This window comes from Dermacentor andersoni, chromosome 11 (assembly GCF_023375885.2).
Source record: "Dermacentor andersoni chromosome 11, qqDerAnde1_hic_scaffold, whole genome shotgun sequence".
In the NCBI taxonomy this organism is placed as follows: domain Eukaryota; kingdom Metazoa; phylum Arthropoda; class Arachnida; order Ixodida; family Ixodidae; genus Dermacentor; species Dermacentor andersoni.
In genome coordinates, this window is record NC_092824.1 from 4580863 (window position 1) to 4592146 (window position 11284).

General features: G+C 47.3%; 2 protein-coding genes across 3 annotated transcripts; one reads left to right on the plus strand and one right to left on the minus strand.

Annotated features, from left to right (window-relative positions):
* Nucleotides 1-550: 550 nt before the first annotated feature.
* Nucleotides 551-3512, plus strand: LOC126530872 (putative nuclease HARBI1). Its single transcript, XM_050178176.3, has 4 exons — nt 551-1029; nt 1121-1260; nt 1340-1517; nt 2192-3512. Exons 1-4 carry the CDS (start codon nt 853-855, stop codon nt 2858-2860), a joined length of 1164 nt encoding a protein of 387 aa, XP_050034133.3. The 5' UTR covers nt 551-852; the 3' UTR covers nt 2861-3512.
* A 3354-nt stretch (nt 3513-6866) lies between these two features.
* Nucleotides 6867-8636, minus strand: LOC129381463 (uncharacterized). 2 transcript variants are annotated; one of them, XR_011890973.1, is made up of 4 exons: nt 7954-8250; nt 7744-7815; nt 7550-7617; nt 6867-7407 (listed from the first exon to the last, which is right to left on the minus strand). XR_011890973.1 is itself a non-coding variant. In XM_055064346.2 (4 exons), exons 1-4 carry the CDS (start codon nt 8381-8383, stop codon nt 7542-7544), a joined length of 405 nt encoding a protein of 134 aa, XP_054920321.1. In that variant the 5' UTR covers nt 8384-8636; the 3' UTR covers nt 6867-7541. The 2 variants fall into 2 exon arrangements, 1 of the variants encoding a protein (XP_054920321.1); XM_055064346.2 differs by adding an exon at nt 8259-8636 and having other exon boundaries at nt 6867-7617; nt 7954-8085.
* Nucleotides 8637-11284: the final 2648 nt, after the last annotated feature.

Consider the following 11284-nt stretch of genomic DNA (forward strand, 5'->3'; position numbering starts at 1 on the left):
ATATACAAAAGAAAACATATTTTGCGAATGCTTTGCGTTTGAATAGTGAAATTAGAAAAGCAGGGGCGGTGCAAGAAATGTAAACAACGAGCATAGGTGGCAGCTGTGCTAGATCGACGGCATTAATTTCCTTTTCCTAGCCTCCGTAAGAGACTGGAAAATTGTTTTGAAAGATTCATAGGATAATCTAGCTTTTTTTAGTTGATTACAGATAGCCTAATGTTGTAGATGACGTTAGGATGTACTGATGTGTGCCGCAGTGAAATACAGATGGTCTGGTAAAAGTATAGTAAAAGTATTCACGAGTAAGCTTCCTCCGCCCGATATGTGCAATAGGTTGATCGATTCTGTTTCAAGGAAAGGTACGCGAGCATATCTTGTTTTTAATGTGGTTGGATGTCTAGCTCAGTAGAAAGCTTGCAAAAGCGATCCCAGTGCTTAAAAACGTGCTGCACTGCAGGCCTTAAATCGTGTCACGGAACTCTTTTCAAACTGTAAAGCTAGCTTTTCTGCGTGGTACGGCGGCAGCATAACGGTGGTGCTTAATAGCGTCCTCGATCACCCGCACCGGTGCGCACCGGGGCGCCTTGGTGCGCACTTTTATCCTCGATCAACCGCACCGGTGCGCACCGACCATCCTCGATCACCGGAAGCGCACCCTGTTGGAGCAGTTTTTTGTTGCCCCGTCTCGCACCGAGAAAATTGGCGGTGCGCCGGGGTGCAATCCCAGCAAGCACTGCGGGACGCGCGACGCGCGCGCGCGCATGCCGACTGCACTACCGCGGGCGCTCTGTTCCGATAGCTGCGGCATCGCTGCGGTTGCAACGGAGTTGACCGACCTTGCTAGTGGAGATGTCGCCAATGAGAAAGAAAGCGCTGCTAGTTGCCGCAATCGATGAGCTTTTTTCAAGTTCGTCTGACAGCGAAGACGACATGCTGATCGACCTCGTCCAAAAACAATGTGGTGAAGAGCGGCCGAAAGTGGACAGGTTCGTTGAACGGGTCGTCAGGCGCCTCGACGACACCGGAGTAAGGAGCCTGTCTATTTGCATTTGTTTACTGCTGCCAAAGCATTGTGCAATGCCACCGCCATGTGATGTGTTGTGTCGTTTACTTGCAGTTCCGAAAGCATTTCCGGGTAAGCAGAAGCGCCTGCTACCGTCTGATTGCGGATTACGAGAACTCCAGTTTTTATCCAAAGCATCATGGAGGTCCACATGCGCAAAAATCGGCTGAGGAGCACGTTCTTTCGTTTCTTTGGTGAGTTGTTTGTCCCTGTTTGTTTCTAAATAATTTTAGTCAGGCACCTGCATTCGTGACAAGTTGTTTACTTCGTCAGGTTTGCAGGAAATAAGACTACCGAGCGAGCCGTCGCCGTCATGTTTGGAATGGCGGAGAGCACTGTGAATGGAATCATCGAACATGTGGCGGGCTTCTTGGACAGCATCAGCGCGGATGTGGTGCGCTTCCCAGACACGCCTGAAAAAAAAAGAGCAGCCAGCGCCGAGTTCGAAGAAGTAAGGCGACGGTGTTGTCATAAATGCTTTTATGGGGCAGTTGTTTATTTAAACCTTTTTTTAAATATTAGAATCCAGAGGAGTTTGTTTCTGGACCGCTGTTTGCTGCTTGTTATGCATCCCGCAGCATTCGAAATCTCGGTGAGAGAGGCCCTAGTTCTCTCCTCTTTCACAAATGCGCTACCATTAAGAACATGGCTTACAAACAAACCCTGCCTTGGGCTCTTAAATTTTGACAAATGCTCTACGTGTCTGTTGGGGACTGCATATGAAGTCGAATTGAGAATATATGAAAGAAAGGAATAATATGAAGGAATTGTATTTTAAGTGCAAGGTTTAATCCCTCCTTTGCCCTGCATGCTTTTAATTCTAATCCATCCTCAGGCTGACACTTTTTATGGCAACTGTCTCGCCGTGTTCACTTTTTAGTCACCCACTGCTTTTATTCTCTGGTGAGCACTACCTGTGCATACTGTAATCACAGGTAAGGCATTTACCCAGCGTTAATTTTCTCTCCCTGTATGACTGGCCATATTGTAGTTCTTCCCACACATTTTAGCAGCATTTTTTCGCATATTGTGTATTTAAATATAGTTAATATTGGTATTTCAGCATGCTAAAGAAAGTAACTGGGAATGTAAATTCAAAACCCATTAATGTTTCACTGGCTTCAGATTTCAGGTTTTCCAAATGTCTTGGGATGTATTGACGGGACATACATAGAAACGAGGTGTCCAGCCGGGAAGATTGCCTCAACATATACAAACAGGCATGACAAGAAGTCATACGGCGTTCAGGCAATTTGCACTGCTGATCGCAAGTTTGTGGATGTGTTCCTTGGTCCCACAGGCAAGATGCACGACGCTGACACATTCAAGCGCAGTTTTGCTTTAGATAAACTGCCAGGAGTTTGTGAAGGCAAGTATCATCTGCTTGGTGATGCTGCCTATCCACTCCGAGAATATCTCCTGACACCATTCAGGGGCTATGGTTCCCTGACCCCTGAATGTGTAAAATATAACTTGCGCTTGAGCCAAACACGAGTACGCATTGAAAATGCTTTTGGCTTGCTGAAAGGACGTTTCAGGCAACTTTTGTACTTGGAATTCTGGACAGTGAAGAAGGCCACATTGTTCATTCTTACATGCTGCGTACTCCACAACATGTGCATTGAAGGAGGGGACAGTGGCCTTGACTATGAGGATGTGGGTACCACAAATGCCAGCAGGCCAAACCCGATTGAAATGCTAGCTTCTGTAGACTCAAAAACAGAAAAAGTACTGAAGCAGCTAGGAGAAAAGAAACGGAAGCAAATTGTACGGTACCTTCAGACCATTCAGTGAGCCACGACTATTTAGTACTGAATCTGGCTGTTCATCTATTTTTTCGGTTTAGCTTCATAATGTCTTCCAACCGCTTTCGTGGCCGTAAGAAAAATGAGGGTTCATTGCAGGTTCATATTATTATTTTCTAGTGGCAAATTTTACATTATTGATATCAGCATGCAGCACGAGAATAATGCAGGCAATTGAATATAATATCTTATTACATTATGGTGGCTTTTCGTAGTGGTAACAGTAGTCCTGCTTAGATAACAGATGAATGAAGGAAGCTGTCAAAACAGATATTTAGAGCATTTAAGGACTTCATCATTTTCAAAGATATTGTGCCGGCAGGTTTTTTGTAAGTAGTAGGCTACAACAAATTGTCTGCTTGTAATTACCACGTAGAATAACACAGAAGTGTGGGAGGCAAGAGAGAGTGTACGCTGCATTTTAATGCTAGCTGCACTTGCTGCTGTTGACCAAGCATGGCTGAGAGAGGGCCACCTGTACACTGCATTTCCATGCATCAGTGCCAAGAGTCTCGTGGTTATGTGCTGCACTTTCATATTCTCGTTTTTGCTAAGCCACAATTCGTAAGATACCCTTACCATGCCTTGTTCTCGCAGCTTGTTTTGTACAAGTGATCCACAAATAAATATTCTTTACCTTACTTAGGTTCTCTGTCATGTGTCTTGAGCCAGACGCAGTGAGTTGTAGTAAAATACATCATGAATACTCACAAGGTGTATCGTTCAATGTATTTATTAAGTATTATGAACAGAAATGAAATGGAGGATACAATATGATTTAAAACGTGATGATCACAACAACACATTGCACAGCATTGCCACTTTTGCCTAAGTGGTGGTAAGTAAAATGCATAATGACGTGCTTCGCAGGTAAGAGGTAGACTAAATGCACACTCATCTTGTCTATATTTTTCTTGTCCTATTCTCTGTATCTCATCCTCCGGGCAGTTTTATGTTCTTTTAGCCAAGGACCAAGTACAGATGTCGCACACTACGGACTCCAGGAAGACGCTGCTACTGTAGGCTGATTTGGTGCCCCCAGCAGGTGTTTCAACAGCTCCACCTTCTCTTTGTGTCGTCGCTCTCGCTGCTTTTCTCTATCTTCATGAATTTTCCACATCATTTCCGGGATGCTTAGTTTTGATCTTTTGGGTGGAACTGTGTCATTTTGCTTCTCTGATCTATACTCAACCCTTCCTGGTCCTCGCAAAAGCTCAGGTTCAAAACTGTCGTCTATGGATTTAATCTTGGCCAATTCGTCGTCAAAGGGAATTTCTGTGGGCTCGGCACCTGAGGTTGCATTGTGTTTTTTTGCTTCAGAGCGCCTCTTTTTTATGGTCTTAAATCTGTTCTGGCACTGCTCTGCAGTTTTGAAGTGTCCTGTTTCATCTTCTATATCTAGAGCAATTGCAGCCCACATGGCCTTCTTGTTCTTAAATCTTTTCATCGGGCCCACTTGGCTCAAGTAATCATAAAATTTGTCCAGAAGGACCCTTGTTTCCCCTTCACTCCATTCACTTGTTTGAGAAATCTTCGCGTCCTGGTCATTTCTTTCATCGGCATCTGGTAATGAGAGAACAAATTCATTCACGTAAATAAATGTACAAATGGCTCTGTCAGTACCATCCAAGAAATAATAGCCACAAAATTGACGATGGCAAGGGCAATACATGTGAAAGAAAGCTAACTGTCGACTGAACATACCCAGTCAAAAAAATAATAATAATGAGCCCTGTTGGCGCCAGTTGAACCCAATAGGTCAACTGATTGGGCTCATGAATCCAATTGCGTATTCCTTTGGGCCCAATAGGATGGTGCGCCATTGGTGTTATTGGGTGAAGTTATTTCCAATTGGAAGCACCGATTGGGCTCAAATGATTGAGTTCAACGGGTGGCAAAAACACAACTGGTGTTTGACCAGTAATTCCAGTTAGAAATGTTCTAATAGGGCCTTTTTTCAGTGGACATGCATAGTTTCAGAATTCCAATTATATTTATTTCGTAACGAGTCTCGTTTCTCCTGCACTTTAGTGTGCTCGGTGGGCGATATACTTGAACGTCTATAAAAAACTCGAAGAAATGCAATACTTGCCAGGGCTGCTAGACAAGCTGCTGCTCGCAATTACTGATGGTCCTGCGACTGCACTCGGACCATCGGCTTTCGCATTGCTGTTCGCACTGCCGGTGATCGACTCTACCAACGCATGCAGCTTTGTCGGATCTGTAAAGCGTAAAAAATTATTTCGTATAATTATGTGGCTTCCCATATTTGTGCTACTAGAACTTGCTGGGAGCAGGCCGCGGAAGCGCATCGCGCTGTGTTGCTGACAGTACGCTCGACTGCCCGCGCGTACGTTGCTAAAAACGAATACTTACTGGCCAGAACATCGTTCATTTCATCCACAGACATCGCCACATGATGTCTCTTGCCATTAATTATAAAATCCATTTGTGTTTGATTGCAGCCGGGTACGCCGGAGCACGCGGTTTGACAAGGTTCGAGTTTGCCGCGGATGCTCAGCACCTGTAAACAACCAAATGTGCGCGCGCGCGCGCGTTCGCGCATGTTTTGCGCGCCAGGGGCATGGTGGCGCTGCATGCAGGCACCTGCACGGGGGGCAGTTTTGTCCTCGATGTTGACCCTCCGCAGTGCGCCACCACCTCGGTGCGAAGCGCACCATTCTGGTTTCGGGGCAACCCCGGGGCAAGGTGATCGAGGACGCTATAAGATACGTACGCAGTGAAACTGTGTGCGTAATTCACTTTTTGAACTCACGACGCATTCACGGACAACTTTTAAGAGTTAAAATGAGTGGTAATCGTTCTGTCGTCGAACATTACGGTGGTTTCAAGTTTCTAAACAGCGCAGAAGCGAATTTTATAATGTTTACAATGAAACTGTTGTGTACGTTGCGATCTCTATACACAATGTGATTTATAATAATCTGCTTGAAAAAGGCAATAGGAGCGGATTAGAGAGCAGCGAACTACACACTCCGACATTTTTTAGGTTCGGGCAGTCAACTTTTGGAGCCAAGTGACCGATCAAAGCCTTGTGACATCACTGTCGCTGTGTTAGCAAAAATCATCAACTAGACAAGCAGTTCGTCACAACACAACAGCTGCCATACTAATTACAACGCCGCACAGCCGCCCACCGAGTAGCAGACGAACAGGTTATAAAAGCGCCACCTACGGCCGTCGGTTGAACGAAATTGGGCGCAACACGGCCGCCTCGATCACGCGCGCACGGGGCTTGCTCCGGCCGTTCCATTCGGACGGAGAGGGCGTAATTGCGGAGAGTGGCGCGGCCGCTCTTTTCGCCGCACCGCGGCGCGCGTGCCCGACCCCTCGCCTCCCCTGCTATGGCTTCGCAAGAGGCGATTTGCGGCGCCTTGGACGTATTGCGTGATGAAGAGTGGCGGAAAACCGCGATGAATACAAATTTACACAAGAACACCAATTACTCCTGCGGCTAGGTATTTATTTTCTTACTAAGCTCCAGACGCTGCGGCCGCATGTTGCCCGAAGCGGGCACTCATGATGCCATGCGAAACGAGTGCTCCCCGGAAAACAATCATATCTGCGGGTTTTGGGCGCAGCAGGCCAATGAAAGCATGGAAGTATGGAAAGGCATTGCTTCTTTATAAAAGAAGTGCCACGTCTCACGAGGCAACGCAGTAGTAATTTTTTTCCCCTGTGTATTCATGAACGTTTGTGCATGACGTACAAGCTCGGTCAGAACGTCTTTACCGGTCAAAAAACAGCCTGGAAGGAAAATGGCAATTGTACTATGAAGAAAATGGGCAGGCGTGTTGCACCCTGAGCTGTCAATTTTATATTCCTTAGGCGAGCTCATCACTGTTCCTCCTGTACGAGAGAATCTGCTCACCATGAGTCGACAGCCGCGGAGGGCAACGTCCTGTCGCTCTGATTAGTCTGTATACTTGAATATCATGACTATATTCGTGGTAAAAATTACCAGCATAACAAAGTCAGTGTATGCAGGAATTTATTTACAATAAAAAGTTGTCATCTCGCGCGCGCTCGAGCTGTTTAAACGCGCAAAACCTTTCGACTGAGCGGCTTAGTGTTTAATTTTTTGCGATAGGCCACTCTGTCCGTAACAAGAGCAACAATGTTTGATAGGAGGGGCTTTATGAATTTCTTTGCCACTATTGACGATGTGACCGAGGCATATGGTCTTCTCTTGCCTCGCATATAAAATAGAGGACAACTCTCCAGATGCGGCAAAATCATTGCCGTGATCTTGCACACATCGTTTGTGCCAATACGTGGCACTGCGATGTCGATGGCCTTCTTTACTTTTACAAGAACATTGAACCTCGGGCTTTGGGAACACCAAACCCCCTCTAGTTCGGTGGTTAATAAGTCCCATCACTGGTGATATTGATGGTTCCGAATCATTCAGTCTCGGGCAGGCGCTGCACATCCTTTGTTCTTCTATCGCTTTCACGACGAAACCGGCGACGTATGCTACTGCAGCGGTTTCCACTGTTGAAGGCGGCCGCTGCACTGAAAAAGAAAAGGTAAGAACAAAGTGCTCATATATCAGGACTAATTAAGGAATATGGAGCTCCAATCCCGGCTTGAAAAAGTAATAAGCTCGAAAGGCTATTATAACTGCATGCGCAATACATGAAGTCTGCCTACTTACAGGGCATCACTTTCAAGGGCGCCAGCAAACTGTTGACATCATCCACGAAACTCGGTGGTTCAGAAATGCTAGAAAACAAAACGGTACAGAAACTACATATTAGTGACCGGCATGAAAAAGGTGCAAAAGCATGGGGAAACAGCACTAGCTTGAAAAGCACATTTTTTTTAAACGGAGCTGGGGCCTATGCATACCTAGGTAGGAAATCGCTAGTTGCTGCTGACACACTGCTTTGATCATCCGCAATATCGGGTGGTTCAGACAAGCTGAAAAACAAAACAGTGCAAGAACAAGAAGTTGGTTACCACTGTATGTGGTGTACAGAGGTAAAAGAACCAAAGGAAGCGCGCGTCCTTTTTGAACAACTGACATCAAATAAATGGTGCTGCAGCGGATGTGCATACCTGAGTAGTGCACTACTGGTTTTAGCCGAGGTGTTCTGAGGAATGCTCGATGTGTCCAGTCCTGAAGATGTCCCGCTCGGCACAGCTGGATCAACTCTGCTCAATTGGGTTGATGTAGAAGCACTGTACATGCTGGAGAACAAAAAAATGAATACGACAGAAATGACATCAGAAGGAAAAAATGCCAAGAAAATTTTCTAGCATGTTCAGCACAGACTAGCATTAGTGAACAAGTGAAATTAAACCGCAAGAACTTGATATACAGTGAAATACACTTAACCTTGCAGCAAAACTTGTGTGCTTACCTCATAACACTCTGACCATTTCCAACCTTTGATGCCTGCGATGCACACAGGATGCCAGTCCGGAGTAACTTTTCAAGGCCGAAGGTGACAGCTCTAGCGTCTAGACAGTCATTGCAACCCGCCATTTGACGCAAAGCACTGAACAGGACCTCAACCGGATCACTTGACAGATTTCTCGTGAGGACATAAAAGAACCCACTCTCCAGCAAGTACTTAATACAAAGAACAGAAGACTTGCTTGTGAGCAGCAGTGCCTCGTAAGTTTCTGGGCTTAGGAATTTTTTTCCACTTGATTTGCAGGCACTGTGGAGACTCTCAAGGTACTGCGGGAATTCGTCCTCAAGCCAATTCAAGCGTCCATCTGTCGCACAGAAGAAATGCATCTTGTCGGGCTTGTCGGACTCCGATGTATTCGCTTCTCCAAGCATGTGCCATGCCGCCGCGCCGTCGGCAGGAGTGGGAGAACAGCGCCGCTCCGCGGCGCGCGAGGCAACTTCTCCGATTACACCTCTCCAATGGGGTGCGCGCTGAATGGGACCGCCGGAGCAAGCCCCGCCGTGCGCGCGTGATCGAGGCGGCCGTGGGCGCAAGCACGGCCGGTCTCTAGGGGAGCGCGCGCTTCCTTCGCATTCGCCGCGGAAGCAATGCGAGTTTTTCTCCAAGAGTTACGCCTTTCGCCGCCGCCAGGGGCACGACGACCCTACTGCTAGGGACCGCTCTCTGCCCGCCTGCTTCTGCGGCGGCGGGCGGTGATCGCCTGGTGTCGTGCTGTTTTTCCGCTGCTTCTTGTTCAACGATTCACCGAAACAAAAGAAAACAAAAAGCAAATGATTTATCTACATGTGAGCCAATAAGTTCACACGTGAACGGAGTTTTCATAGAAAAATTCGAACCATAGAAACATCAAAGGTCTAATCACTCTCGTTCCTGAAAGGTATGACAGGGAAATGACAGATGTTGCGGTCTGAAATGCCGAAGGTCGTATTTCGGTCAATTTCTTGGATAGAAACATCAAAGGTCTAATCACTCTCGTTCCTGAAAGGTATGACAGGGAAATGACAGATGTTGCGGTCTGAAATGCCGAAGGTCGTATTTCGGTCAATTTCTTGCATGTGTCATATTCCATGCCGAAGTTAAGTGCTGGTAGAGAATTTAGTTAATGCGAAGGTTAACGGAATGGTTTATGGGAGTTTAACGTCCCAAAGCGACTCGGGCTATGAGGGACGCCAATGTGAAGGGCTCTGGAAATTTCGACCACCTGGCGTTCTTCAACGTGCACAGACACTGCACAGTACACGGGCCTCTAGAATTTTGCCTTCATAGAAATGGCTCAGTAGCTTAGCACTCCAACCACTGAGCCATCGCGGCGGATTCATATAAGTTTCAATGCCGCCATATTCATTGCTTTCTTTTTTTCTGGCCACATTGTCAGGAATAGGGGGTATCGTCTCCTGACTCGGCTACCTGACGACGCCATTGTCGCCGCTGCTTCCGCGAACGGCATTCCTCGCAGCTGCGTGTCGAATTATGTCGCGAATTCCGACTCATCCGCCTTTACGTTGGTTTTCTGAGAATCCTCCCAAGGTCCGAATTCGCCGATCTTAACAATGTGCAAAAAAGCCTGCCAACTTGACTTCCCTGTTATGTGCGAAGCGCAAACGTCACTGTGGGTCTGCGCTTGCTTTTTTTTTTTTTTCGAGCCTCGCATACTTCTCTCTTCGACGGGGAGTGCTCTCATCGCACTGTGTGCCGGCAGGCAGCGTGGCCTTTAGTGTTGTGAGCGCTGGTGCACGTTTCTACCTGTTTCTTCCACGGATTAAGTTATTTGCTGTGCGACGGTGTTTATTGCCCGCCGTTGATCATCCAACGCGGCGATGGTGTACTGCTGCGTACCGCCAGTCTTTCCATGTTTTTCTGGTCACGAAACTCCGCCGTCACGCTATGGGAGAGGTTCATATGCTGCCCAAAGGTGCCGCGACGCGGCGCCACTGTGCCACAGAGGGTTAAGCCCCTCAATCTCCCAAAGTAGCGCCATTCGCTTCCCTCCTCCTCCGCTCGGCGCGGCCTCGACGGTGGCGCCGCCGGTGGTGGGCCTGCCGTAGCAGACGACGGCTAACACGCTACGGGACAGAATCCGCAGAAAAGTTCGTTCGAGCCCTGCAGAGCAGTTTTTTCAATCGATATCTTTCTTCGTCAGTCGGTAACTGGCCTTTAGAATTTCGTGTTGGAATTGCGGAAGAAATAAAGAAAATGACCATTATTCAAGGCGTATTTAAGGCGTAAAGCGCGCGACGTTCAGAGTTCGTGTTGCTGAAACACGACGCAAGCACGCGGTGTACTCAAACACGCGCGTAATTACCAAAGTTTCAAGTGTTGACAGCGTGAAAGTATGTGTACGTGGTTTCCTAGGTTCATTCACGTACCTGCAGGACACTTTTGTTCGGTCGGCGCGTGAGAGATTCTGGCTGTGTGCGGTCAGCAATGCCTGGCAACAGGGCCGTTTTTTCATTGCGGGGTGCTTTGGTAATCGTGACGATATATTGTTTTTTTTTTTTTTACAAGTACTGCTCCAGGAGGGCACATGTAATGGCTAACGGAGGCCTCTGAAGAGCACGTAACATTACACTAATGCAGGCGTCGCAGGGAGTGTTCGCATACAAAATTGGTTGTCCGCGATCTTATACCCCCTTGGCATGCACAGGCTTCGGCGAGCCCCATCCAGCGCTGGTTCTAGCTTTGGTGTTCCCGTTGCCGCTTTGGTGCCCTGGAGGCGCCGTCAATAATACGAAATAATGACAAGTTGTTACACCAGTAAATAAAATTTTTTGAAGAAATACAATCGCGCCGAGGCGCCAACTTCTAAAGCAGCGCTAGCGCGCGAGTATTATGAAACTCCAACGAGGAATTTACCGGCCCACATACGACTCTACGATCAAAGTGCACGTTAAACATCCCCAGGCGAGCTAGATAAAGTTATCCGGAGCCATCCACTACGACCTCCATCCTAGCTTTAGTCGCTTCGGAAC

Bases quoted from the DNA above. Each gene is read 5' to 3' on its own strand.
- LOC126530872 (XM_050178176.3), top strand. From the start codon at position 853: ATGTCGCCAATGAGAAAGAAAGCGCTGCTAGTTGCCGCAATCGATGAG. The intron at 1,030-1,120 runs GTAAGGAGCCTG...GTTTACTTGCAG, and splicing joins GGCGCCTCGACGACACCGGA to TTCCGAAAGCATTTCCGGGT. The intron at 1,261-1,339 runs GTGAGTTGTTTG...TTACTTCGTCAG, and splicing joins CACGTTCTTTCGTTTCTTTG to GTTTGCAGGAAATAAGACTA.
- LOC129381463 (XM_055064346.2), bottom strand. From the start codon at position 8,383: ATGGCGGGTTGCAATGACTGTCTAGACGCTAGAGCTGTCACCTTCGGC. The intron at 7,816-7,953 runs GTATGCACATCC...TTTGTTTTTCAG, and splicing joins ACCAGTAGTGCACTACTCAG to CTTGTCTGAACCACCCGATA. The intron at 7,618-7,743 runs GTATGCATAGGC...TTTGTTTTCTAG, and splicing joins ACTAGCGATTTCCTACCTAG to CATTTCTGAACCACCGAGTT.